The sequence below is a fragment of the Penicillium chermesinum genome, assembly GCF_028974085.1.
Source record: "Penicillium chermesinum strain IBT 19713 chromosome Unknown utg000009l:1.0-952002.0:1.0-954369.0, whole genome shotgun sequence".
NCBI lineage: Eukaryota > Fungi > Ascomycota > Eurotiomycetes > Eurotiales > Aspergillaceae > Penicillium > Penicillium chermesinum.
The window spans coordinates 378,458-405,819 of record NW_026695319.1 but is presented as its reverse complement, the minus strand read 5'-3'; the positions used below and the strand labels follow the sequence as shown (position 1 = coordinate 405,819).

Sequence of the window (27,362 nt, the reverse complement as noted above, 5' to 3'; positions counted from 1 at the left end):
AAGGCAGGAAGGTATGGATCCATAGTCAATCACTTGTAGGTAAAGACGACGAACTAGAACGAATCAATACATTATGTGGATAAGACTAGGCGACCTCAAAAGCTTTATAAATGTCTAATTTCTGACTCTGAACAGAGCTATGCAGGATAAAGCGCTTGGGGGATGTTTAACGAGGAAAAAGAGGGAAATAATGACAATAAATGAAAAGTCCCACGATGGTGCTACGAGTAGCACATGAATAGAGTGCGATAGATGACTTTGAAATTCATGCGGGAGAACAAATCTGGTTTGATGTCAGTGTTTCAAAATGAATACAGATGTGTAAAGGTATATTCGGGCTTGAAGACACAAGGCAATCTGAGCCACCTTGCCTCTTAGCATGCCGTAGCCATAGCATTCATTTACTAGCAGTATTCGATCTTGATCCCGCTGAGCTACGAAGTGAAGACCCACTAACACCAAAGCATACAAAAGCTACATATTACGCCGGTACACGCTGTGAGAGAAAGTCAAGCCACAGGGGCAGATCAATTGCTGAGGCAAAAATAAACCTAGACAGCGTAACGCCATAGTTCGTCGTAATCACGTCCCAAAGAGGTAAAAACAAAGGGCGGATTGGCCAACCCGCCGCTCGCTGGAAACATGACAGGCTCAGAAGCAATAAGATCAAGTAGAAAGTGCCGATCCAAAAACAGAAAAGAAAACCCCTCCGCCATCGCCTAGCAAGTTGGACCCTGCAAATAGAAGAAAATGGTGCCAAAGAGTGAACCGCGGTTCAAGGCTGGGTATCTGATACTTCCTCATATTCGCCTCCCCACCCCCCATCCCTCCATATCCCAGTTTGTTTTGTTTTTGTTTTGCTTTGTTTTTTTTTTTTTTTTTTTTAAAAAAAAAAAAATTAAAAAAAAAAATTGGTGTGCACTTGGAGCTCAACATTGCCGTGCTAGTTAGGTCGGCAACGGCCCATTTCTTTGCATTCGGCATGGTCTTGAAGGTCACAAACACACAACCTCCACAGGTCTTTTGTCGCCGGTTCAAGTATTTTGGGTTGAAATCGTTGAGGGTCGTGGCAGCGCAGTACGTGATACGTAATGAACAGCAAGAGAGTAAAGGAAAAGGTCGTGAATGTAGATAATAGTACAGAGACAGTATACTCCACGTACGGACGTGAGGTATTTTTTTTTACCGAGTGAATGGGGCCCAGACAGTGCTGAGCCAGCCTGTAGGAATGCCAACCTCTGAGGGTTGGAGCATGGATAATTGGGTCCAATCTCCTCCATCCAAGAACGCCAGGACATCGTCTCCGCCGAGACTCGTCGACAGGAGACTTGTGTCGGGGCCATCAATGGACGTCAGGGGTGGTGATGGTGCAAGCTGAGTGACAGGGCCCGGTGGTGGGAGAACCGGGATACTGTGCGAGGTAGCCGCGCTAATCGGCGGCAGGGATTGGGAGTATGGAGGTGGTGGCCCCGACGGACGCGTCGGCAACCAGGAGTTGATGGGCTGCAGCCGATTGCTGGTGGCGGTCAAGTATGATGATGGGGACTGGGTACTTGCCACTAGGGAAGGAAGACTGGGAGGAGAGGATGAATTGTATAGAGGGCCGTCAGGGTGGTGCTGTTGCAGGGACGGTAGGGAGTAAGGGGATTGAGATGGCATTGAGCGGCCCGCGTTGGGTAAAGGCAGACTCGGGCGGCGATCTCCCTCATGACCAGGCAATGGCATGCCAGGGCTATTGACGGGGACCCAGGACTCGCGGCGCCCATGGCTGTCCTCACCACCTTCGCCCACTTCGCTTTTGACGTGGCTTCCAGCATCACTGAGGTTTGTCATTCGGTCGGCCATGGGCTCTCCTGCGATGGCAATAGCGGAGCCATCGTCCTCTATGCCCGGTTCTGGAATTTGATCTTCAATGGAACCAAATTCTAAAAAGAGTTTCTCGAGCACCTTGAATTCCTCCAAGCCGGCAGGGCCACCGTCGCGCAAAGCCCGGATACCGTTGGCGTGGTCAGAAGCATCCGACACGCTGTCGAGACGGTTGCGCGAGAAACGGCGGTAATCACGCTTGACCTTGGCCAGGTACGTGTTGAGGCGGTTCAAAGTACGGAACCACCCCACAGCCATCTTGAGACGGGGGCGCATCTCTCGCAGAATATCTAGCGCCTTCCGGGCCTGCTGGAGCCCGGGCTGTGGGCTGTCATGGCTGGCGGGTGGGGGCTTGGCACTCATCAACCCATCAGGATCCATGTGCGGAAAGTGCGCACCGTATACACCAATGAATGCCGCATTGTAGATGGCAAAGCCGATCAGAGGGTTCTCGACGAGGGCCCCGCGTCCTTGGCAAGTAGCCACAAGATCGATCATCTGCCGAGAGGCCTTGAACAGCTCGCGTGCGCTTTCCCGCCAGAAGGACTCGGGAGGGCCGTGGACCTTGTCAATAGGAAATGACGGCTCGTCCAGCGGGCCCACCGGCTCGTTGCAGCGGACGGGGAGGAAAGGAATATATGCACGATGCAGGGCAATGACAGATAGAAAGTAGACCACGTGCATGACCGTATAAGAGGCAAGAGTGGTTTTGTACATAAGGTGCGTATCCGTATTTCGCAACGAGTATTGCAAATTCCGGGAAAGGCTATCCTGGAAGTCATTGAGCTGCGCGCGAAGAGTCGCAAATCGAGACTCGGGATGCCACGGCGGATATTGCTCGATTCGCCGGCCGCCTGCACAAGACCACTTGGCGATGCTGCCCCAGATACGGATGATCCGGATGACTCGACTGAGAACAGATTCCTCGGCACCGACCTCCCACCGGTCCACGTCGTCTTCACTTGATTTGCGCCTTGAGACGGGCGACCAGGCCTTGTTATCCGGGGTGCCATTGGTCGGAGCAAGTTTCTCATCGCCAAATCCTAAGCTTTGTCGAATACTGGGAATTTGGACGCCCTGGGATCCGAAGCTCTGTGGGCGGCGCGCCGTCGGCTCACTGAGACGCGCAGTCCGCACCCGCTCTCCAAATGCGAAGGCATTGTCACTAGGCAGTTGGATGTCCAGGTCCTTCACTTGGATCATTCGCGGTCGGTATTTCCCGCTGCTCAGGCAACGATCGAGGATGAAGCAGGCCCAGAAAGTACGTCGCTTCGTCTCCTGGGCAATGATATCGTCGGAGGTGGGTTCCTTGGTCTCGACTCGGCGGAGACCGAACTGATCGACCTCGGTCTTGAGATGGGGGGATAAGGCGGAGAAATCTCGCGCAGGGAACTCATTCTCTAGCTCAAACGGTAAACCCATAGCCTGCGCAAGTCGGATCGCCATTCCCGAATACACCCAAGCGCTCTTTCCGCGACACATGCCCCATTCGTGAAGAGCAAGCATTAACAGCGCCTGGACCCGGGCCAGCTCGGGAGCAGCCAGGCTTGCGCCATCAAGACCGGCCAGCCGGCTGCGCAAAGCTGTCGCATAGAATTCGGATGCGGCGAGAGGATTCGATGGGTGACTCGGAGTAGGAGGAGAGTGGAAAGCAACGAGAGGTGGGTGGTAGCGAGCCGTAAGTGCGAGGACACCGAGGGGGATCAGCGAAGCCGATGAGTCGACCTTGGGGTCTACGTTCCGGAGATCTTGGCCGTCGATCTGGGATGCAGGCGGAGGTGCGGAAAGTTGTCGTATCTGGCCGAGGAAGGTTGCCGGGTGAAGGAAAGGTAGATGCGTCGCGAAATGCGACTGGAAAAGGTCAAAGACGGCTTCCCATACCTTTGCGGTCAGGATGGACGAGTCCAGGGCATCCAAGCCCGCTTTCGAGCCCGCAGAGGGATTCGCAACCCCAATCACCTTCCGCGAGCGCTGTCGCTTCGGTCCATCCCAATCTCCATTTCGATCGTCGCCCTCTGCTAATGCAGCCAAGTCTCGTTTGGCGCCGCTCACCCCGATGGCAGGGGTTGGGTATACGCAGTCGCGGCCGGAAGATTCGCAAGCGCGGCAGGTAGTGTCGATGCCATTGTTGACGCACTTGATCTTACTGCGCCGGCACCGAGCGCAAGCGATGCTAGATCGCATAGTCGTGTCCGTTTAAGCCCCACGATTGGGGTGGTAATTGAGAGCGTCGGTTTTCGGGTAGTCAGTCCGGCGTGCGGTTTCCCATGAATCTCTTCTGTTCGAAGGCGGTACCAAGAGCCGGAGAATGTCTGGGGAAAAAAGTAAATCGGGGCGCTTTCTTATTTTTTTTTTTGCCCACGTTCACCAGATCTGCAGCATGTTCATGTTAGCAATGCATTCAGAATCTGGATGTGTAGAATTCAGCCAAAGTGCAATAAGAAAAATCACTTACAACGAGGTCCTTGGACTAGGGAAAGGGGGGGGGGGGGAGAGAAGAAGGAAGCCGAACGGGAATGAGCAGAGTGTGGGGAGAACAAAGTCGGGGTTACCGGACCGGGAGTGGAAAAGTTGGGGCGAAGGGCTAGTCGGAAGGGAACGGGGCAAGGCTCGTTTCCTCTCTTTTTTGGAAGTAAGAAAAAGGCCGAGAGCCGCTGGGGAACCAGGCATTTGAAATTGCGGAGGCCCAAAGTATGCAAGGACGCGCGCTGGAACGATTCGTGGAGAGTGGAACCCCAGGTTTCCGGGAGCCGAAGAGTGGGAGTTTTAGCCCAAAAATCCCCAAAAGTACGGGGGCCTCGGGCTCTCGTGGTCAAGCTCCACTTGGAACCTGGATTCCTGAGTAGGTCCGGACCACTCTCCTCTACATGATCGCCTTCTGCGATAATTTCTCTCTTGTCGACTTCAATCCTGGCTCTCATCTACGTATGTACGGAGGACTATAGGGGGCTCCCTTCAACTCGTCAAACCTCCTACACGTCCCGAGACCGACGGGTTTGGCAGTGGAAGAGGCCCTCGAGGCCCGAGCGGGTGTTCTCTGATCTCATGATCGGCGCATAATTCATTCCGGCTCCGGGGAAGTCGTGGCTGGCGCTTCTTTTATTGCTTCGCTGTCCAGACTGTCTCTTCTTCATGCACCAGACTGCCCAAACTGTGGAACACGTCCGGGAGAGAACAGAGCAGCGCTGGTCGCACCGGTCCAGGACCGGATAGGAACACTGCCCGGCTGCAATACCAATGCCACCTCTTTCCGACTATACCACTAGGTCCGTCTCGAGGGTTGGCCCATGGTCCCGAGTGGGGCCCTCTTGACGGTGATAGAGAGTGTCCTGGGGTAAAATAAACCACCGGCACGAAAAGTGACATTTTCCAAGTCCAGAGGCTTGGATCAGCAAATGTCGAGGCCAGAGCTTCTTTTGCAACGGGGGCCAAGGGGGGAACTCATCCCATTTGCCGACGCGGGAACTCCAGAACGGGCAAACGGGATGACCCAACAGAGACTCGGAGAGTACAGCGCTTTTTGCAACCAGCCAAGGAGGGTCATCCCCAGCGATCCCAGGGCCTGTCGGCTTACTCTGGACCCTACCTCACCTGGTATACTTGTAAAGTATACCGCAATATACCAGATGAGGGGGAAAGGGAGGAGCGGTTGCAAGCTCGGCTTGGTCCCATCTGTGATCCCTCGGGTATGCGTTTTCGTAATGCCCCCCCCCCCCCCGGACTTCCCTGCCTCTGCGCCCAATCGACGAGGGTTCCTGGGGCCCCGGGGGCTCCCCGCGGGGAACAGCGAGATCCACGATTGATCCTCGTTCCTACACTCCGGAAGTTACATCAAGCCCTGGCGTTCTTGAGGTCCCGCTAGCACCCACGACGGCCAGGATCGGCTTCGCTTGTTTCTGACGGCGGCTTCTGTATCGTGTTACCCAAACAGTCCATGCCGGGTTGGTTTTCCTGGGGGGCTGATCACTTCTCATTTTGTTTGGGGGTTCAGCGGTCGGTTAAACACGAACCGAACTCTGGCCGCCATGTCATCACAGCCCTAACATCCTTCTAGGGCTGCAAGAAGCCGAACCCGACCAGCACCCGAGGATTCCTTGGCTCTTCCCCTTTTTTTTTGACTCTTCTCCACAGAATACCACATGCATCCCTTACATGGGACAAGTCATACGCCGAGAAGTCTTTTCGGCCCCGGCTGGTGGACGCTATTGGCCCCTTACACCCGAGGTGTCAGCGAACCGAACCCCGGGGAACCCCGCATTCCAAGGTTTGATGGATTTGCATTCAGGTAAGTCGGGCCATGGGCCCCGGGCCCCAAAGGGCTCTATAGGACTCTTTCATAGCTCTGGATTCGTTTCCCCATGTATACAGTCTCGCCTATTTTACGTCTTGTGTCCACCTTCCGCACCCTTTTTGCCCGTTCTTACCAGAGACCCAAAAGGCCACGGCCTAGGGCGGGGAAATGCATGCCAGTCTCGTGTCCGGAGTGGATCCCCCGGGGGATATCTTTTTCGGGGGCACATGCGGAGAAGCTTAAAAGGGAAGATTAAGCAGCCGCCACCGCTGCAACCATGCCGACAATGCGACTTTAAAAGGATTGCCTTCACGTTATGCAACAGCACCCCTGGGAGTATATCCGGCCGATAAAATGCATAGCCCCTTCCCCACATTATTTGCTCCCGATCGTGGGGTTTCCATCTGGTAATAGGAACGTCCTGAGGGGGGGGATTCAAGGCAGCTTGGCTTGATTGATCATTGCCGTTTTCTCTGGCCATTTGCTTTTTCCACTTTCTCCTTTTGGGCCTCGACACGGGAGGAACTGATCATTTGATCTGAAGCGGGTACCCAACGGCGTAATCTCCATCCAGGCCCAATGAACGAGTCAAAAATAATAAAATTCAGAAGGGGAAAAACCCTGCCCTCCCTTTCGAGTCCCACTTGGTCCCCCTTTTTTTCCCGACCCAAATCCCCCGAGCATACCTCTCCGGATTACCGAATCGGGATCTCTCGTAGCCTATTCGGCCTCCCTTTTCTGCACCCCAGGCCGCCCCAGAAATGAGCAGACCACACAAACGGAATAGTAGGCGACAATCTCCCATCCAGGAAAACAGTCTCCCTCCAACCCGGAGCGGAGCCGACGCCATCCGCCATCCGCCATCCGACCCTTGCTTTTTCCGCTTACTGTCCTGCTGCTGGAGAACCCTCATTGGAGGGGGGAAAGAAGATCTCCATTAGCTTGTCACACCCCTATAACCCATCTCGACGAAGATTCAACCCCCAGTCTCAATCCCAATCCCATGGAATAAATTTAATTTTTTTTTTCCGGACCCTCATACTCTTCACCGGGTTGAAGACTGGGTTCCCCAAAAATCTCCACATCGGTCCGGGAAAACAAGTTCAGGGCCGGTGGGATCCCGAAATGCCGAGTGTCCCGACCCTGCTGAAAAAGAGGACACCCTTTTACCCGTGACTTTTTTTTTTTTCTTTTTTTCTTTTTTTTTTTGCCCGTATCGTCATTGCTGCCGCGTTCCCTGTTCCATCTGCCCTGCGTGCGCCATGTATTTTGTGTCAGATCCTCCCCGCCTTGAGCTACGTAGCGGGTTGCCTAGCAGGAGCTAGCCGCGAAGCGGCAAAGCTGGGCCTGGTTGATGGTTGGTCCTCTGGGCATTCGAGACAAAGACTACTGTAGACTAGGGCTTGGCTAGAATTTGCTGGGCGTTCTAGTTCGAGTCTGGGGCGGCCGATTGTTGCCCGGGGCCGTTTGTGGCTGTCAGACTCGGATCAGCAGGGCCCCCTGTCCATAACGAACTGGCTGTGTAGTTGTGGCCTGACAATCGGCCTTTTCCTTTGGCGCTATAGGCGCTCGTCCATGAACCCGGTGACTGGTTAACAGGATACGGTTGCAGTTGTGCGTAGGTTGTGGGGCTGCCTTTTAGATTGGAGGTCTATACGGAAAGTCGCGTCCGTGGCTTCTACCGGCGGCCGGTGATTGCGACTAGATTGGGGCATTGGTGCCGATCGGTGGCTTGTGGAATCAGCAGCATGGGAGGCCTGGTGGCTAGGGATTACTAGTACGGGGTATTGCGGAGAGTGAATCAGTTCTAAGCGATATTGTCCCCCTAGTTGCGCCAAGACACAATCCCGTTCGAGAAAAGGACACCTAGAAAAGAAAGATGGCATCGGGGTCTGCTAATGCCAACAGATACCAATTGCCGCTTATGGACGATATTCCCAAGGCCGGTAAGCTGCACATGCACAGCGCAGCTCATTGTATACGTTCTGTCCACCCAATTTGCACCCAAGGCATACCTCATTCCTGAAAATGACACCGGTTCCTGCCAAGCTCGACCAGCTTAAGTAAAGAAGCGCCGTGTACGGAATATGCATCTTTCGGACGAATAGATTATGATATAGGATTTTTCACCCAACTATGCCAAGATACACCCGGTCCTGGGAAAAACCACCAACCTCTGCCACATTTCACCAGGTTAATGTAAACAAAATACTATTTCCGGTCCATTTTCAGACGAATCTACGACCATTGCGTATCGTCCACCTAGTTATGTCTAGCTATGTCTAGTTCTGAAAATGATACCAGCCTATGCTAATTCCCATCAGGTTGATGTAAACAGAATACCATTGACGGACCATATCCAGACAAATCCATTTTCATGGCGTACCTTGCACCAACCGTGCCAATATACATCCAGTTCCGAAATCGACACCAGCCTATGGCAAGCTCGATCAGCTGGAAATAAACTGCCCTTCATGGTCCATATTCGTTCAGATGATGTCAACTCGGGGCTAAAGAGGCGGATTTACCTATCCACCGTGAAGACTCCTGCAGAGCTGCTGCTTGCCCGTGCAGGCTCTCCTACAAGATCCGTCGACGCCGAAAGTCAGCAAGCAATAACCCTTCAGGAAGGTTAGCCAGTATAGCCAAGGACCTCAAAGCTAACAAAGCTGAATCAGCCCCTCGTATGGATTCATCTGAGCTTCATACTCAGCCACACGAACTCTGTCTCAAGCATGCCGGAACAGTCCTACACGGCTCAGTCATGACCTGATGCAATATGCAGTCTTTTCAACTCTACAAAGCCAAGCCTTGCAAAAACAAGAGATAAGAGATAACTTGTATTATGATATGATTCTAGAATGCCAAAAAAAAAAAATGGGTGTGAACTGCGCCAGACCAAGCTGGCCATGCGTCCCAAGCACATGAAATTTTAGAAGAACCTAGATTGCGTTAGCTGTGGCCCGATGATCGAAAAGCTCTGTGAAACGTACCATGCGGCAACGGCGATAATCAGATACATCGTCATGAGCAAAACACCCTCCAGCCAATGAGACTTGCCGTCTCCAATAAGATAGTTGACCTAGACCATGTCAATATGATAGGGACCAGTTAAGAACAAAACACAGTTGACACGTACCAGCAGAACAGCCACGAAGAGCAGAATCACCTGGAATCCGTCGAAGTTGAGAGTCTAATTTCACCATTGTTAGTCGTGCTCACGCACCAGATGCAGATCCGCCTCCACGTACCATGTCATCTTTGCCCATACACCACCCGATAACAACCACGAGCGGCAGAACAAGCAACGCAATCTGCATACTTGAGCCCACCGCAACACCGATCGCGAGATCCATCTTATCCTTGCACGCGACCGTGACAGCAGTTGCGTGTTCTGCGGCATTGCCGCAATCGGAAGCAGAATCAGACCGACAAAGGTCTTCCCGATAGCGCCGGAGGCAGTAACGTCGTCGATGGCGTCAACCATGAACTCGGCACAGACACCGACCAGCGCGGTGGAAATCACCAGGGTGAGGATGGCGGACAGGACGCTCAGCTGCGGTTGCTCGGGCTCGTCGTCGGGATCCTGCATCTGCACCTGGTCGGACTGGGCGCCCAGAGCACCGGCGGTCATCTTGCCGATGGAGGCGAGGCCGCGGCTGGCGTCACCTTCACCGATGTGCTGGCGCCGCTTTTCGACCTTGGGGCTGGGGCGGTTGTACATCTCTGTGTGTGACTTCAGTTGGAAAAAGAGGTAGGCGCCGTAGACGATGAGCAGAAGGACACTGGTTCCTGTGGGTAAGACATCTTAGTATGAGTTTATTTTCCCGTGAGGAGTTGGAAGGCCGTACCTCGAGACAGCTGGGCAGTATTGCTGATAAGGTCAGCGGGCTTGGCTGCATTCAGGGTTAGTAAGTTCAATTCGGTCAGTGAGGACAATTGACTCACCATCTGACCAGTTATGGAAGGCTGTGGGGATGATCAAACTCGCGACTGCGAGAGCAAGCAGACTGGCAGCTGTCTGTGCCACTGTGACGTTGAAGTGCTGTTCCATGCGGTTGATGCCTCCGCAAAAGAAGCACATGCCCATGACCAGGAGCAGGTTAGACAGCATACTTCCAATCAAGGAAGTTTGCACGATGAGAACCTCGTCCTGGACGAGAGCTATGATCGAGACGATGAGTTCGACAGCATTGCTATCATCTTATTAAATTCTGAATCGTCCGGTCCAAGTCGCAACAAACATACCCGAAACTAGCGTTAAGCAGACCACCAATTGTCTCACCGGTTCTGAGGGAATTGTCAGCCCACCGTGGTCTTCCTCAACAAGACACAGGGACCAGAAGCAAACATACCGTAGAGCGATCTCCTCAGTCGCATAACTCAGCATTGCAGCGAGCGGACTATAAGAGAAAGGATCAGCGCCAACTTCCAACCACCTATAGCCCCAACTCGACAACATACATAATAGCAATAAAATTAACCACAAAGATAGCCACCGAATTAGCCCCAACCGCATAGAGCGCAACTAGAGATCGATTAGCATCAGCGCCGCATCCCCTTCAACGAAAAAAAGAAAAAAAAGAAAAACATACTCCCAGCCGGCGCCGCCAAAATCAACACATTGATCCACGAATTGAAAACCGTTGCCCGCAGCTGCGACGCAAGCGTAAACCGCTGCTTAGTCTCCCCAAACTTCTCTTCCTCCTCATCCTCTGGCTCGGTCTTCTTACCCAGCCCGAACAGCTTCCGGCGCCGAGGCTCGCTCTGGCCCTCGCGCGCGTACGAGTTGATCGGGTTCTGGCTCGCTAGAGACTCGGGGTTGGGCGGGCTGAAGGAGGGTACGCTGCCTGCGCTGCGGGGGGAACAGGATGTGCGGCATCGTAGGCCCGAGTGGCCGCCTCGGCGGCGGCAATGTCCTCAGCGTCCAGGCCACGGGTGGCCCCAGGTTGCGATTCCTCGAGCTGGATGGATTGGCGGCGTTGGGGGCGGCGCTTGAATTTTTTGAAGGGGTTGTGGGTTACTTCGCCTTCCTCGTCATACCAGGCTAGGTTGCGGGCCTGGCGGCGGTAGATATCTGGGATCATTTTAGCGTGGGTGGTTCGGGAACAGGGTGAAGGTTGGTATTGTGCTGCGCTTTGGCGCAATGTCCGATGTAAACAAGAGGAATGGTGGTCGACTCACGCATTATGGAATTGCTGTACTTGTTCTGTTTAGACAGGGTAGGAATGATATGACAGTGGTGTTTTTATTATCTTCTGCAGATTGAATGAGTATGTCTTTGTTTCTGATTGCTTTGTTGTCGAGCCAAACAGCCTTTTGGGATATCGACCAGGGTGGGCAGGATATTTAGGACAGAAACAAAGACCTAATAATAAACGGTCAGGCATAGCCTGGCCGCCGTCCCACACCGAGAAAGGCATTCAGATCGGAATACGCTTCAGAACTTACGGCGAAGTGAAGGCCCTAGTTAGACAGGACAGGTCATACACTGGTCACCCTCAAGTGGTAATCGTTGCGAATACGCGAGGCGTGGCTGTGTCTCGAGCCACACAAAGCAGGTGAAACTAATGACAATGAGACCACCAGGGTGCTTGCAAGGCCAGGAGGTCGATTCCGGGGAGGACTTTTGTTTTTTCTTCGCTCAGTAGCCCACCGCGCGAGGTTCAAGCAAAGTAAGGGGGAAGATCAGAAGTTAAAGAGCGACGCGCGCGGCAGACGAGCAGGGGAGAAATTCAGAAGGAGTGGACAGGACTGAAGAGCGGCCTAAAGTCCAAAGTGACAGCAGCTTTACGCAGTACGGCCCCGGGGGGATGAGATCTGTTGCAATCCGCCAATGTTAATTATCGATTGAGCGAGGGTGGCTGTGCCAGGGGGCGATCGTGATGAGTGTGGAGTTCATATGCTTGGCACTGTGGCACTTGAAAATCGCAATAATGCGGGATTTGCATTCTGGTCTATCAAACGGACTCAAAACAAGAGATAATAAGACCAAAGCCCCGATTGATCGGATGGTCGCTCGAGGTACTCGAAACAATCGCGATACTTGGGCAGGGGACTTGGGTATGTGGAAAGTCCGCGGGGCAGCCGTCCAAGACAAAGCAAAATACACCAAGAATACCAAGCAATACAAGAATTGCTTCCGAGTACGAAGCTTCCGGGTTGGTCTTGTCGCCTTGGCAATGCATTTTTTGACTTTCTTATTGGGGCCAGCGCTTCATCTCGAAATTGATGAAGTCACACCGCATTGACATCCTTCGCAACTTGTGGCACCGAAGGAGGGAAAGGAAGTGCTGGAGACGGCGGCTCATGATTGGACAAGTGCAGGGAGAGTTTCATTTGTCAAACCACCAGGCCGCTCGATTATGGGGCAATTTGGTACCACGCCGGCCAATCATCGGACGGGCACACATGCGGGCCAGGCGCCAAAGCCCTGGTCATTGTGGCATGAAAGATGTGGCAGTGGCCACGCCCATTGCATCTGGCATCCCATCACGTGTTGGGTCCCAAAGAGCTGGAGGGGGAAAAAGTAGCGATGCCATCATTTAGTCCTGATTGGATTCTCATTCGCTGCTCAGCGCCAGGGCCATGATGAGGGCAAGACGTAGATCACATGTAAACCGGTGCGTCAGTGGCTGCAGGATCCCTTGCCGCCGAGGCACTGGCGATGGGCTCACTCTGTCCTGCGCTGGAGCGTTGGACGCATCTTCCCCCAGATTGCGTACAGTCATGACCCCCGAGTTTTTACTGTGGCTCAAGTTAGTCAGAGTGGCTGATTCAGTTAGCGCCGAATTCGACTCCAAGGCTCTTGCGCCTCCAAGGGGACGTAAGCCCATTCGACCTCAAACAACAGCCCTACAGGGCAGGACGGAAGAGGGATGACAGATTTATAAGGTTCGCAGGGGAATATATCTCCTCCTGGATCTGTTTGCAGGGTTTTATTCCGTAGGATCAGCTGTGCTGGGTTCTGTGCTGATTTATGCTGCTGCCTGTTGCTATAATTAGTGTGGAGTACTTCGACTGCTATGCAGGGTTTGAGCTCTGAACCGCCTAGCAAGTGGACTACGTTCGGCGCCTTCAAGCTATTACGCGAGGCAGTTTGGACTGCATATAAGTCTCAATTTCACCTGTGCCGTTGGATGGGAATCTCCCTTCAAACTTCCCATAGAGTGATTTGAACTGCGTTCCAATGCTATAAATGCACCACAGAATCATGAAGCGCAGAGTCAGCTGCAGCCATGAGTTTAGGCCTTGAAGATTTACGCAAGCAGGGACTATGTTAGGCAAGATGTGAGGCATCACCTTTGAACTAAATATCGGTGCATTGGGCGACCGGTTTAGAAAGGGGGTACGATAACAATCACGATCTCTTGTCCGAACTCGTGATGCGCCATGGCGAGACTGTTTGGCTATCAGGAAAATAGAGTCGAGCTATGTAACGTCCAATGCCAATTTTTTGGGACTTGGGATTCGATTTATAACATTTTGATAAGAACTCGTTCCATTTTGTGCGCTTACAGACCACCCGTATCCGAGTCTGCGGCCTACCAAGTAGGGCTCAGGATTATCTATGCTGCCAGTACAGTGATCAAGGAACTTAAACAGTCAAAGGCACAGAACCGTCGGACCAATAAAGCACTTGTGAATAATTGTCTTGTATTTTTAGTTTAAAACATGGTCAAGCTCGAGGCCATTCACTTTGGCGTTCGCGAGGGCTGTCGAATATATTTATTCGCGCTACTACTAGTATTCGGGAGCTGAAAGGATCGGAGAGTATTTCGCTCACGCTCAAGATTGGGCCTCTGAAGGCTTCAAGTTCCTATATGTCGCCTTCAACAACAAAACCCTTGACAGACTCCTCTAGTACTACTCACAGTTGGATACAACAGAGGGTAAGCTGGCTCGAACGTTTCACGATTAGCCTTTAATATTATCCTTAGTTGGTCCGTATCCAGGGCGTGGCCGAATGCATCCGTGATTTGGAGTCGGCTTTTCCCGTCTAAAGTTTGGTCAATTGGATGTGGCAAGGATGACAGTGTCGTTCCCCTTCGCGCCCATGCCTGTGTTTTGACTGAGAAAGAAGATAGGTTCTTCGCGTCAGTTTAGCAGCGCGACCCAGGAGCATGTATAAACCATATTGGCACCGACCTCGAAGCGGAATATCGGTGCACGGGATCCTCAGAATACAGCTAAGCACCTGGAAGATTCCCCGTTCGTGAATAGCACTATCCATATACTATCTTGTTGGTCGATAGTCCAAGATCGATGAGACTGCCAAGGCTTCGAGAAAGCGAGCTGCTCCACAAGTAACCTTGATACCTTTATTTTCGTGTCATTCCCGATCCTTGAATCTTTCATTTACTCTAGGCATTACACCTCCAGTGAAAGTAAGAACTATTGGACATAAAGTTACTCGATGTTGGATTTACCACGAGGTCACAGCCGTCCGCACTTATCTGCCAGGCCCCTCTAGCACCAGATCGAGACCTGAGCAGAGTCAATTAGGACCGACAATTAGGCATGTTACTACGGAGTATCAAATTATGATTTGCAAAGGGGTTTGGTGGTACTTGAACTTGTATGCCCATGCCCAGTGCGCAGCTCGCCGAACAGGTGCTCCGCAACTCAGAAAGGAAGTATCCCAGTAAATTTCCAGGATGTTGTATGTTTTTCCTACGGAGTGATGGTTGGTAGGGGGATCTTCCTGCTGATGATATAGTGATGTGCAAGGCCCACAGGGATAGTCAGGGAGTTTCAACACAAAGGGATAAGGCGCTCAAATAATATTCAACTAGTATTAGGTTAGACATCAATGAAGCCCATTTTAGATGACGCCATTACGATCCTCTATTTGCCAGTCGCTCCGGAATCGGTTATCTAGGCAGGTGGGATGTTAATCCCTTTCCAGTCGAGGGGTTCAAACGAAGGGACGGGATAGGCGACCCGCCCATTTATTATCCCACACCAGACCATTATAGGGCGGGGACGGCAAATGATTCAATTTCAGGGATTGGCATTTCTGCTAACCGAACCGAGCCGTGTTGTCGAAGTACAAAGATAAAGAGAATTTTTCTGCCTGAAAGGGCACCCTGGATGAAGAGTAACATTACCGAATAAGGGCTACATTGCTATTATGCAGTTGACAAGTTGACTGCAGGGTAAAATACCTCCACGGGATCTATCGTTACAGAGGCATGGGCAGCTGAACCTAGGGCCTGTCAAGGAACGTGCGGCATTCCATATGTGATCATTGCCTTGGCTGGCATGGCTGATTGATCTCTCAGAAGCAGGATCTCGATCAAATGGCAGCCAAAAAAATGTTCCGAGAAAAAAACATGGTGCCTGGATTGGCGCATTCCTATCGACATCATAATCTTTTCTTCAATGGACCCTGTTGCAGACAAGCTTTTCCAGGGTAACACCGGTCGCCTTTAGCGCCTGCGCCGAATGGAAGTGGAAGCGGAGGATCGGGCGCACTGGTAATGTGAACCGCGTTCGCCACTGTCATTTCCCGTTTAGATCTGATGCTTTATCCTCCGTACGGGGCGCGGTTTCGCGAGCTGGTTTCGCTTTTATGAAGAATCAGAATTTCAGACGTCCCCACAGGCCTGACTATTTGGGGAAAGTGGGGGTGAGAAGACCCTGACCCTGGACCAGTCAGGGTCCGAAAAGCTCCACGGGCTCCGCGACAAAGGGCTCGCCAGCCCCGATTTTCATTAATTGTGCAATGCGTCTCACTGGTGGAGAAAGAGGTCTGGACTTGGCTAGCGGGGAGTTATAGTGGAGAACAGGCTTGTCTCAGGGGCTTGGGGTCCAGGAACCACACTTTCATTGGCTGCCTAACCAAGACAATCATGGGAAGTGGACCGCAAAGGGTTGCCGGCGGCCCTGGTGGACCTTCAGGGGCCATTCAGGGCCCAATGGCGTAGGCGGGGCTGATATCCTGTTCGCCCATCCAGCGGTGTCCAGCTGGGAAAGAGTCCATCTGATTGATCCAAAGACACCAGACACTGGCTCCATTGATGCGCGGGCACCCGCAACACAGCCCTCTTGATGATGTGTCGTGTGGAAAGGCAGAGTGACCTGCCTGAGTATGGCCTCCCCTGCGTCATTGATGTACCTGTACCTGGATTGGCTGGTCAGCGAGCAAAGGGCTCTTCCTACGGAGAGCCCGGGCCTTTTCTCGCCAGGGCGATGGATCCGCAAACCCACATCTTGCCGGGGGGGTCCCCTATTTTCTTAGCTCCCCCTTTCCCCTTCTAATACTTCCTTCCCTGCCCTTCCTTTCGCGTTCCTTTTCCTTTCGCTCTATCCAGAAGGCTTTGCTGCCATCCTGTCATTCTTTTAGGATCGAATTGATTTGATTTACAGCCTCTCGCTCACAATGAAGTATTCCCTCATTGCAGGCCTCTCCCTCCTGGGAGCAGCCGTCGCCGCCGATGTCCCTTCCATTGAGACCAAGGGCAAGAAGTTCTTCTACTCCAACAACGGAACCGAGTTCTTCATCCGCGGTGTTGCCTACCAGCCCGACTTCGAGGGCGGTGGCTCTACTACCTCCAAGCGCTCCACCACCGACTACACCGACCCATTGGCCGACGTCGAATCTTGCAAGCGTGATATCCCCTACTTGGTCAAGCTCCGTACCAACGTCGTGCGTACCTACGCGGTCAACCCCAACTCCTCTCACGATGAGTGTATGAGTGCCCTCGCTGATGCCGGTATCTACGTCATCTCCGACCTGTCCTCTCCCAGCGAGTCCATTGAGCAGAACAACCCGACCTGGAACGCCGATATTTTCGAGCGTTACGCTTCCGTCATTGATGCCTTCGCCAAATACCCCAACGTCATCGGTTTCTTCGCCGGTAACGAGGTCTCCAACAAGATTTCCAACACTGACGCCATGGCTTTCGTCAAGGCGGCCGTCCGTGACACCAAGGCCTACATCAAGCAGAAGAACTACCGTAGCTCCCTCGCTATTGGTTACGCCACTGACGACGATGCTACCGTTCGGGAGGACATCTCCAACTACCTGGTCTGTGACAGCCCCGCTGACTCTATCGACTTCTTCGGTTACAACATCTACGAGTGGTGTGGTGATGCTACCTACCAGTCCTCTGGTTACGCTGCCCGTACGGAGGAGTATGCTGACTACCCTGTCCCTGCTTTCTTCTCCGAGTACGGTTGCAACACCCCCCGCCCTCGTGAGTTCACCGATGTTCCCGTCCTGTTCGGTCCCAAGATGAACAATGTCTGGAGCGGTGGTATCGTCTACATGTACTTCGAGACTGGCAACAAGTACGGTCTCGTCTCCACCGATGGCAACCAGGTCAGCACTCTCAAGGACTTCGAGAACCTGTCTTCCCAGATGGCCAAGGTTACCGCCACTGGCGTCAACTCGAAGGACTACACTCCCACTGCTGCTCCTACCCGCAAGTGCCCTGCTGTTGGCAAGGACTGGAATGCTGCCAGCGTCCTGCCTCCCGCTGTTGACGCCAACCTGTGCGCTTGCATGTACGACACCCTCACCTGTGTCCCCAAGGACGGTCTCTCCGACAAGAAGATCGGCAGCACCTTCGGTTACCTCGGTGGCTCTGACGGTGTGATGGATGGTGTTGCGGCCAATGCCACCACTGGCAAGTACGGTGCCTACTCTGGCTGTTCCGCCAACCAGCGTCTGGCCTGGGCCATGGACCAATACTACTCCAAGCACGGTTCTAAGGCCTCCGCTTGTGACTTCAACGGGGTTGCCACTACCAAGTCAGCCACCTCCGCCACTGGCTCTTGCGCTGACCAGATGAAGGCCGCTGGTACCGCCGGTACCGGTGTTGTCACTGGTAGCCTCGCTGCCAACACTGGTGGCTCTGACTCCGGCTCCGGCTCCGGCTCCGGCTCCTCATCCTCTAGCGGCAGCGGTGCCTTCCACCACTCTCCTCAGGCCGTCCAGATTGGTGCTTGGCAGACCGGTGCTTACGCCATGGTCGCCATCGCCACTGGTGTCTTCATGATCATGCTGTAAGCGCTTCCAGCTGGAATGTGGTTCGGCCTTCTCTCTTCTTATCCCCCTTTTGCGATGTTAAATCGGGTGCCATTGTATTACCACCGTGTACAATCCGCACAAAACGGCGCCTTTTCTTGTATTCGTGATTGATTCCAACCTGTTTATACGTAATTCCTATTTGAGCTGAATGGCAAGCTGGTGTTCATCTGTTATTTCGGCATTAGCCTGACGATCTAGACTTCCATTCTATCTACAAATCTATTTTCTAGACTTGTGATGAACCTATACTCTTCGCAATGGCATAGCAGTCTTGGTAGCCTGACTACTCAAGTTCGGTTCCTTGTACGACCAAGTGCCCCATGTATAGTTCCTACCGTACAAGCCTCTCCCCTTCCTCACTGGACGCCAAACTCGCAAACTGCACCCTCCTAATCGCATGCCCCTTCCACATCAACAACATCACAAAAAGAAATGAGAACACCGCAAAAAACCCCATCATCCCATACACCCATCCCACCCCCACCGCCTCCACCCACGGATTGATATAGAAACTAATCGTCAACCCAAAAACAATCCTATAAGCCCCCACCACAATCCCCGCCTCAGCCGGAAACCTCGTAAAACACTCCACAACATAATTCACCGTAACAGGCACACTAGCCAACGACCCCACCGTAACCAGAAACACGCCCAGCGCAAGAACCAGATAATGCAAATGATACTTGAGCGCCGCACCGAAGATCCCCAGCCCAATCGGATTGAGCACCAGACTGGGCAACCACAGTACATGCAGCCTGTACTCGGGCTTCCAGACCCCGTTGTTCCAGCGCCGAGCGAGCGCGAGCGGGAGCCGGTCGTTCAGCCCGTGGCTGTAGAACTGGACGACGATGATGCCGAGCCAGTGGCAGAATGTGAAGGCTGCGTTTTGTTTCAGGGTGAACCCGTAGCCGCCAGCGGAGACGGGCCTTTGGAGCCACACGGGGGTTAGAGCGTTGACGCCGACGTAGAAACCGAAGGAGATTAGGGTGAATATGCCCATGATTATGGTGACGGGGCAGAGGCCGACGAGGAAGGGGGCGAGGCTTATCTTAGCCTTTCATTTTGTTAGTTCCGGGTTTGGGAGGGGGGTAGGTTTGGTGTTGGTTCCAGGTGGGAGGGGGACGTACGGTTTCTTCCCAGGTGGTGGGTTGGATGACGCGCGTGCCGAAGAAGAAGGTTGCTAGTCGGTTGGCGAGGAAGCGTTCTGGGATTTCGGGGTTTTTGGAAGTGTCTTCGCGGTCGAAGCCTGTTTCTTCGAGGACGAGGAGGCAGCATATTATCGTGAAGCCAAGGAGGCCGACTGTCCACCAGAATTCGACCGGGAAGAAAGCATTTGCTGATATAAACCCAGAGAAGGTTGGGCCGGCGATGGTTCCGAAGAGGAATGACATGTGCAGGAATGTAAATGCACGCCCGCGCTGATGAAGAAAGAATAGGTCTGTCAGGATGCGCGGTCCGAGGACTGTGGGAACGGCGCCAAAGAAGCCTGCGAAGAGTCGTGAGATGATGAACGGGATATAGTCATCGGCGTGGGTCATCACAGCTCCCCAGACCTGGCAGACCAGAGTGCATACTAGACACCAGAAGATAACCGAGCTACGGCCGAGAAGATGCGAGATGGGTGCAAAGAAGAAAGGCCCTGCTGCTATACCGGCTAAGGCGGCTGAGTTCTAGTTTTAAATCAGGTCAATTGAGGTTCGTTTGAGCAGCACAGAGTTGTCGGCGGAGAGAAAGACGTACTGGATATGACTCTTCTGTTTTCGTCTTGTGGTAGAGCTTTTCTTGGTCTGCAAGATTGAGCTGCCCTGATAGTGGTGCTACAGCTCCCGCGAAGGACGCCAGGCAAAGCACCGCAGTAATTGCATACTTGCGTTTTAAGGTCCAATTCTGCAGTTGACACTGTTAGCGATAGATCTATGAAAGTAGAGAACGAAAGCATGGAGCAAAGGCATGGAACCATACTAAGGGGTCCTGGGTAAGGTTGCTAGGCCTAGGGATGAGAACAAGCTGGTCGTGGTCGTGGTCGAGCCCCTCACTTGCCAGTGGAGAGCTCGACAGAGCGGGCAGTTCGACGTCGTCCTTCTCACCCATAGCGTTCAAAGCGACTACCGCCTTATAGAAATCGACGCAGGAGAACCTGGGGTAAGCTCTGTCTCCATACTTTTGGCATTAAAGGTGACTACGTAATGACACGAACCCCCCCTGCATATATTTGTGCTGACCGCCGATCTGTACGCGTCACAGCTGGTGGAATCGGCAAGAGGGGCCCTGGGAATCAGTAACACCAGCCTTGCTACTCCCTTACCGCTCTAATGAATTGCTATATGGTCTGTTAATATATGTGTCTTCTGTGCTGATGTGGACAGCAGTACGATTTGCGAGTCGGACAAGGGCAAAGCTGCTTTTCGCGCCCTTCGCGTGTTTTGCCACCATCATTTGCGCCGATCGTAGGAGCCACGAGTAGATTCCGGGCTGGATCGAGGTCTAGTGCTTAGATTGTCCACCAAGCTTTATGAAGGCCTTCAGGGCTGTAGGGCTGGATGCCGATCTGCTTCGGCCAATTCAGACTTGGGTGAAAAGATTCTAAACTGCGAAGTCGGAGCCGCCAACCGCAATTCGGCGCTGGCAACTATGGTTTCCGGCCACGGATACCTTCCCAGCTATTTCCTCACTCCTGAATCCTCACGTGGTCTAGCCAGGATATAACGATACACTAAGCTGCTTAGGTACAGCGCCAACGCATAACGCAGACCCAATTACTGATAAAAGCCGAGGCGTTATTCGGCGAAGTCGGTGGTACTTAAGTTTCTGACGATCGCGAGATGGGTGCAACTCCGCACTGAACGGGGAAAACACCATGGCAGGATTCGGCGAAACCATGCATAGGCCGAATGGGCCCTGAGCCATTAAAAAGCGCTCGATCGCTGCAAGGATTCCTGAACTTCACGAATCTGATGTGTATAGACGACATGATACCCGGATAGATTCATAATATTCGAGTCCCCTTCTACTACACTTCAAAATGGCAGAGCTCAAGTCCAGCCGGAAGGATTTGGAGTCTCAGAGACCTTTATCTCAGCTCAGTACCCCGCGTGACTCAGATACAGAGCCAGCAGACAAAGAGCCGAAAGAGTCGCCCCCTCCAGGTGGCTTTGCGCTTCCGTTATGGCGCAAAAGCTTGATTCTATTCGTTGTTAGTTGGATGACGCTCTCTGTGACATTCTCCAGTACCTCTCTACTCCCTGCCGTTCCCGAGATTGGAGCAGAGTTTCATACTAGTGATGAACATCTCAATGTGGTTAATTCAGGTGTTCTGATTGCCATGGGCTTCTCGTCCTTCATCTGGGGGGCCCATTGTGAATCTTTTCGGACGGAGAATTGCCTATAATGCGGCCATCGTTGTGCTGTGCGGCTGTTCGGTCGGCATGGCGCTGGCTATAAATCTGAAAAGGTTCATTGCCATGCGAATCTTGAGTGGTTTCTGTGGAACTTTCTTCATGGTAGCTGGCCAAACAATCATTGCTGATATCTTCGAGCCGGTATGTCAAACTTGTGCCGGCAGCTCTGGAATCTTTCCTACTAGTAGCTAATCTTGGTAAGGTGGTTCGCGGAACAGCAACAGGCGTGATGATGGTAGGATCTGTGAGTGGACCAGCGATCGGTACATAATCTCTCATCCAAGTTCCTTGATTTCAGGTGTTAATTGAGTCTGTAGGACCATGTATCGGTGGAATCATCGTCACTTTCACCCATTGGCGTATCATCTATTGGCTCCAATTCGCCATGACCGTACTTGGACTCATTCTGTCTCTTCTCTTCCTCCCGGACTTGGAAGTAAAGAAGACAGTCAAGGAACCTCAGACAGTGAAATACGTGCTCAGCATGTTCAACCCTTGGCATATCCTCCGCCCATTGCTCTATCCGAATATCTTCCTTTGTGTGAGTTGCCTTGTATTCTCTCGATCGATACGCGTTGACTCATGATGTCTTAGCATCTCTCCTGCGGTCTACTAGCAACATTCCAGTACGCCATCCTCACCTCTGCTCGCCCAGTATTCAACCCTCGCTTCCACCTTACCACGCCCCTAGTGAGCGGCCTTTTCTACCTCTCCCCGGAATCGGCTTCCTAATCGGAAGTATTGTAGGCGGCAAACTCTCCGATCGAGCTGTGGTCAAGTGGATTCGTAAGCGGAATGGCGTTCGCCTGCCACAAGACCGACTCAATAGTGGCCTTATCACTCTCCTGCTCGTTCTACCCGGCGGAACCCTGGTCTACGGCTGGACTCTACAGGAGAAAGTCGGTGGCATGCCTGTCCCCATTATCGCCGCCTTCTTCGCTGGCGTGGGTTTGTTGGGCTCGTTCAATGGCCTGAACACGTATGCTTCAGAGGTCATACCTCAATTTCGCTCAGAGGTAGTCGGTGGCAAATATGCCGTTCAGCTTCTTTTTGCGGCGGGCTCGACGGCGGCTGTTGAGCCTTTGATTAAAGTTATCGGCGTAGGCTGGACCTTTACAATTTGTGAGTTCCGTACGTCTGGAATAGAAGAAGTGGATCTAATCTTGGCCTCCGTAGGTGCCGTTTTTGCTATCATAAGTGGATTTAATGTGTTCATAATCACGCGATGGGGCATTGATATGCAGCGATGGGCGGAGAGAAAATTTCCCCTTAGCGGCACAAAATGATACTTACGAGAAGAAAGCATATGAGCGCCACGAACAAATAATTCGCTTCGATAAACGCATTCATAGACGAGCGTCGATTCATTTGGTTTTGGTTTGGATGTCCGGGACCTGTCTCATACATACCCCTTACATACAAATACGCATACAGGCTGCACATAGAATTCAAAAGGTTTTATGTTTTCCAAGATATTGATTCCATTCTAGATCTCAATGCCCAAAGCTCCTTAATTAGGTCTTCGCAGATAATGCGTCACGATGTGACTTAGAAGGAAGATCCTAGTAGGCCCTCGCCGAGCCAGACGATCGCGTTGCCCTTCAATTGCTACCATAGTCACTTCCCCGTTTCATTAGGAACCGTGGATTCCAGGTATAAGAGTAAACACTTGATCAATAGCTGGGTGGAAAATAGAGCGGCTAGAACGCCTGCGGTCAGCTTCACGTTTTCATAGATCCGTAGAAATGGAGTTACTTATCTCATATAGCACGGTCATTAAGTGTTTTCATTTGAATCGGAGCTCGACATCATGATTCCCTGGAATAAGCTTGTTGATTATCCAAGATTTTGACGAAATCTTCAGATTAGAACACAGCCAACAGAAGAACAATTCACAGTATTGCTCGAGAATCTCGTGCCGAAGGATACGGGGCCTTTTTCAATGAGGTAGATGCGTAGATGAGTAGGAAATGCAGCGGAGTAGTGATCGCAGACTAATGATGGAAACGGAACAACGATGGTGTGACGTCTGCGGCAAGCTATGTCATAACGCGAGGACCTGTCACATAGCAATGGAGCTATCTGAGGAAGACGGTTCCGATTGATTTTGACTAATCCGAAGTGTTCTGGTTGGTTTATTCGGGGAGTGGCCAACGCACTTGTCTGGTCAAGTCCCTTAGCAAGTAATCGAATCCTTGCCGTAATTTACTTGGGTAGGTACAGTTTCTTCGCTGTCTTAGCAAACCAAGGAACTAGAACCTTCATTTCTCCGCTTTTATGCAAGCCATAGTCAAACTTTAAAGCCCAAAAGGGCCTGGAAAATCCAGCAAAGGTCTGACTTTTCGCTCCTATATCTCATACAGTACAGTAAGACTGTCTACACGACTCTTTGACCACGTGAATCCCATGCAATACCAATGCTGTCTGTCGCTCCCCTTCACATATGATATGCGCCTGAGTTATGGTTCGAATGATGTCAGGATGATTTTATAATCCTATCAATAAGAGAATGTCTACCATGTGACGACACACATTCCTTATGATTCGAGACTTTGGTGAAGTGATCCATGTACGAATTAAAGTCATAATGATATCTTCATCATATGATCCGCTATTGACTTATGACTTTGCGATGATCTGGGTTTGAGTCATATGCCTCCTATATGAATAAAAAGTACGGGGTGTTGGTGGGATCAAATTTGCAATATCTTCCAATTTACAATATCTTTCTTTCATCAATTCACCTTCAAAGAAACATCAAGACTTCATAATGGCAGAGGTAGCAAAGTAAGTCTCCCCCCTTTAACTTGCTATTCAGTCTAACGTGAGTCCCAAGGCCAGTGCATACCACAGCGTACAAGCCTCATCCTACTGAGAAGATGAAAGCAGCTCTCTGGATGGGTTCGAAAACGATCGAGCTGGGGGAGGTCCCGAAGCCTACTATCACCGCCCCGAAGGATGCCATTGTGCACATCACTCACTGTACCATATGTGGTTCGGACCTGCATATGTACGATGGCGCCCTGAATAAGGTCATGGAAAAGGGGCTAATTATGGGCCACGAGGCCATCGGCATCGTCGAAGAAGTTGGCCCTGAAGTCAAGAATTTGAAGGCAGGAGACCGGGTGGTCATCATGCCAGTCATCGCATGTGGAGAATGCTTCTACTGCAAGCGTAAGGAGTTCTCTCTCTGCGACAAAACCAACCCGTCCAAGGAATTGCAGCAGATGTACGGACATCGCTTATCCGGCATCTTTGGCTATTCCATGATCACGGGGGGATACCCTGGCGACCAGGCTGAGTACTGCCGCGTCCCTAACGCGGATCTCACCTGTGTTAAGGCTCCGAAGAATGTCGCGGCCAAAAAACTTGTTGGCCTGGCAGATGTGACGCCTACTGCGTGGCACGGCTGCGAGCTAGCGGAAGTGGGGGAAGGCGACGTCGTTGGTGTTTGGGGTTGCGGCGCGGTCGGCCTCTCAATTCAACGATTGGCGAAATATCGTGGAGCCCGCAGGGTTTACGCGGTTGACAAAGACGCGCACCGGCTCAGTATCGCGAAGTCTTTTGACATGATTCCTATCAATGTGGAAGAGCATCCAGATCCGGCCCGTCAAATTTTATCTCTTGAACCGCACGGTCTGGATCGCGGTATCGAAGCGAGCGGTTTCAGGAGTACGAACACAGTTACCCACGCTACCATGAGAGCACTAGGTGCTGAGGGCGACAGCTCGGACACTGCCAGTGCGGTGATCAAGGCAACACGGAAAGGTGGAAACGTCGCTCTAATTGGTGACTTCTTCTTTGAGACCAACGACTTCCCAATCGGAATGTTGATGGAAAAAGCCATCACCCTGCGCGGTGGACAGCTCTATGCCGAGAAGGTAAGATGTCATGCCTCTTTACTATAATCTACCACAAGGAGAGGTCAAGAAAAGAAAGCACCGCTCCACCGGATACGGACGTCACTAATTATTGCCGTTCAATCTTCTAGTACTTCCCATTCCTTGTAGACATCGTTGCCGACGGCAAATATGACCCCTCATTCATGTTTACACACGAAGGTAGGAAAAGCTTAGCATGGGGGTAGCCCCTTTCCTAGCTCCCTATTGTATACGTTTAAGTCATTGGCACCATCTAATTCCCTTTCTTCTCTAGACAAGTTCGAAAACATTGCGCAGAGCTATGACGCATTCTACAACCACAAAATGCCCGGAGGATTGAAAGTGTGTCTCGCGACGGCCTTTGGTCGGGCGCAGGCCTAAGGTCGGAATTTCATGGGAAAAGTAATGTGTAGTGCCTGTTTGAAAAGTCCTGATTTTACAAGAAATTCTTGTAAAGCTCTTACCTTTGGTTGATATTCAAAATGACACAGCGTATAATTTTCATGATCTTGGTAGGATCGTTATTATGTGTCATGAAGGGCTTCAGTTACCGGCCATTTTCATATTTATCTCGCCTTATCCTCCGTAATACTGTAGGTCCTAGGTCTGCATTACCAGCCTTAACCCTGGTGTTTCGACTAAGGCTTCAGAACTTTGCTTGCACAAAGCATGAGAGCCAATTTTGACTTGATCTGTCAGAGGAAATCTGACATACAACGGCCCTATCATTATAACTAGTGTGTCTTGGCAGTGGGGCTAGGGGATCAATGGAAGAGTGGAGGTGCACCAGGTTTCGGGATGTGCTGTGCTATACACGATGAAGTATCCAAGACACGGCTTAGCTTGGGTGGAACCCTGTCAGCACATGGTTCATTTACGGTATTCCATCGAGCAGAACTTTTCCAGTAAGCTCACGAGGTATGAATAAGTAATATCTTTAGGGTTGCCTCGCTCCGGAATAACAGCACGAAGGTCTCCCGAATTAGTTGAGCATCGGATGGCAATCATAATAATTAAGACTATCCATGAAACCGACATTAGAAAGCTTGGTGTATCGTGGATAGTTTGTGGTTTTGATAACTGGCGAGCTGCCCTATATATCTCACCATCTGTTGGTTTCTCCCCATTTGCGTACTCCTCAAGAAATGAAATTTTGAGGTTTATACTCATATCTACCGAATAGGGATCTAATCAGACTAGTAATGAGAACATTTTGGCACAGACATACCGCCCCCACGTGCTTATACCTTAAGACACAGCATATAAGCAATGGCGGCCATGGAGACCTTTTAATTGCTCTTTTGGAATTACGAAAGTGGGTATCCCTTCCCTGGAGTTGGATAAAAGCGAATTTGCAGGCATGCCAGCGTTCTTCAACGTGTCCGCCAACTTGAGATGATGGCGGGATATGATTCGAGAGCTCGAACCGGCGACAACCGCTACTTTGGAAGATCTTCCAAAGCCTTCCTACATTCTTGGGATCGTATTGACATGCTGGATCTCCTAAATCAATATCCGAAAACTTGACTTGAGTGGGGCCTTTGAACTTCAACCACCGTTCGTCGGGTTGTTTGGACTTCCTCGTCGGTCAGAAAGACCCCGGCGCTTCACGCAATCCTTTGCGACAGCATCCTTGTCTTAGCATATCGATGACCAGGCTAAGATATTGTACGCTAATCTAGATGGCTGAAGTGTGTGAAGAACGAGGATTGCGGTTGGAATACCGCTACGGGCTTTGTTTAGTAGTTCTACCTTGTCTTATCACCTGGGCAGCCTCTCATAGGTTAATGAGACCCATGCCAAAGTTGCAGGGATCTTTTGCATACCGTAGGGATCCGTCCGGTATGTAGCGGGAGTTCTCACCTACTCTCACACCGTCTAACATACTC

General features: G+C 51.7%; 7 protein-coding genes across 7 annotated transcripts; 4 read left to right on the top strand and 3 right to left on the bottom strand.

Annotated features, from left to right (window-relative positions):
- Nucleotides 1–1,182: 1,182 nt before the first annotated feature.
- Nucleotides 1,183–4,050, bottom strand: N7468_010581 (putative C6 transcription factor; the record flags this gene model as incomplete). Its single annotated transcript, XM_058479876.1, has 1 exon — nucleotides 1,183–4,050. The coding sequence occupies one exon, from the start codon at nucleotides 4,048–4,050 to the stop codon at nucleotides 1,183–1,185; it is 2,868 nt and encodes a 955-aa protein (XP_058325399.1).
- A 5,039-nt stretch (nucleotides 4,051–9,089) lies between these two features.
- Nucleotides 9,090–11,244, bottom strand: N7468_010580 (hydrogen/calcium exchanger domain-containing protein; the record flags this gene model as incomplete). The annotated part of the gene is made up of 12 exons (XM_058479875.1): nucleotides 9,090–9,099; nucleotides 9,151–9,239; nucleotides 9,297–9,350; nucleotides 9,409–9,519; nucleotides 9,591–9,949; nucleotides 10,009–10,053; nucleotides 10,106–10,353; nucleotides 10,406–10,447; nucleotides 10,513–10,560; nucleotides 10,622–10,685; nucleotides 10,753–10,957; nucleotides 11,026–11,244. 12 exons carry the CDS (start codon nucleotides 11,242–11,244, stop codon nucleotides 9,090–9,092), a joined length of 1,494 nt encoding a protein of 497 aa, XP_058325398.1.
- Nucleotides 11,245–12,093: 849 nt separating this feature from the next.
- On the top strand, nucleotides 12,094–12,408 carry N7468_010579 (uncharacterized protein; the record flags this gene model as incomplete). The annotated part of the gene is made up of 1 exon (XM_058479874.1): nucleotides 12,094–12,408. One exon carries the CDS (start codon nucleotides 12,094–12,096, stop codon nucleotides 12,406–12,408), a length of 315 nt encoding a protein of 104 aa, XP_058325397.1.
- A 4,133-nt stretch (nucleotides 12,409–16,541) lies between these two features.
- On the top strand, nucleotides 16,542–18,173 carry N7468_010578 (glycoside hydrolase family 72 protein; the record flags this gene model as incomplete). The annotated part of the gene is made up of 1 exon (XM_058479873.1): nucleotides 16,542–18,173. The coding sequence occupies one exon, from the start codon at nucleotides 16,542–16,544 to the stop codon at nucleotides 18,171–18,173; it is 1,632 nt and encodes a 543-aa protein (XP_058325396.1).
- Nucleotides 18,174–18,525: 352 nt separating this feature from the next.
- Nucleotides 18,526–20,285, bottom strand: N7468_010577 (uncharacterized protein; the record flags this gene model as incomplete). The annotated part of the gene is made up of 4 exons (XM_058479872.1): nucleotides 18,526–19,248; nucleotides 19,322–19,864; nucleotides 19,935–20,093; nucleotides 20,157–20,285. The coding sequence occupies 4 exons, from the start codon at nucleotides 20,283–20,285 to the stop codon at nucleotides 18,526–18,528; spliced, it is 1,554 nt and encodes a 517-aa protein (XP_058325395.1).
- Nucleotides 20,286–21,216: 931 nt separating this feature from the next.
- Nucleotides 21,217–22,878, top strand: N7468_010576 (putative MFS transporter; the record flags this gene model as incomplete). The annotated part of the gene is made up of 6 exons (XM_058479871.1): nucleotides 21,217–21,527; nucleotides 21,646–21,733; nucleotides 21,795–21,855; nucleotides 21,910–22,131; nucleotides 22,187–22,714; nucleotides 22,769–22,878. 6 exons carry the CDS (start codon nucleotides 21,217–21,219, stop codon nucleotides 22,876–22,878), a joined length of 1,320 nt encoding a protein of 439 aa, XP_058325394.1.
- A 1,484-nt stretch (nucleotides 22,879–24,362) lies between these two features.
- N7468_010575 (putative formaldehyde dehydrogenase) lies at nucleotides 24,363–25,854 on the top strand (the record flags this gene model as incomplete). Its single annotated transcript, XM_058479870.1, has 4 exons — nucleotides 24,363–24,379; nucleotides 24,429–25,473; nucleotides 25,584–25,653; nucleotides 25,748–25,854. The coding sequence occupies 4 exons, from the start codon at nucleotides 24,363–24,365 to the stop codon at nucleotides 25,852–25,854; spliced, it is 1,239 nt and encodes a 412-aa protein (XP_058325393.1).
- Nucleotides 25,855–27,362: the final 1,508 nt, after the last annotated feature.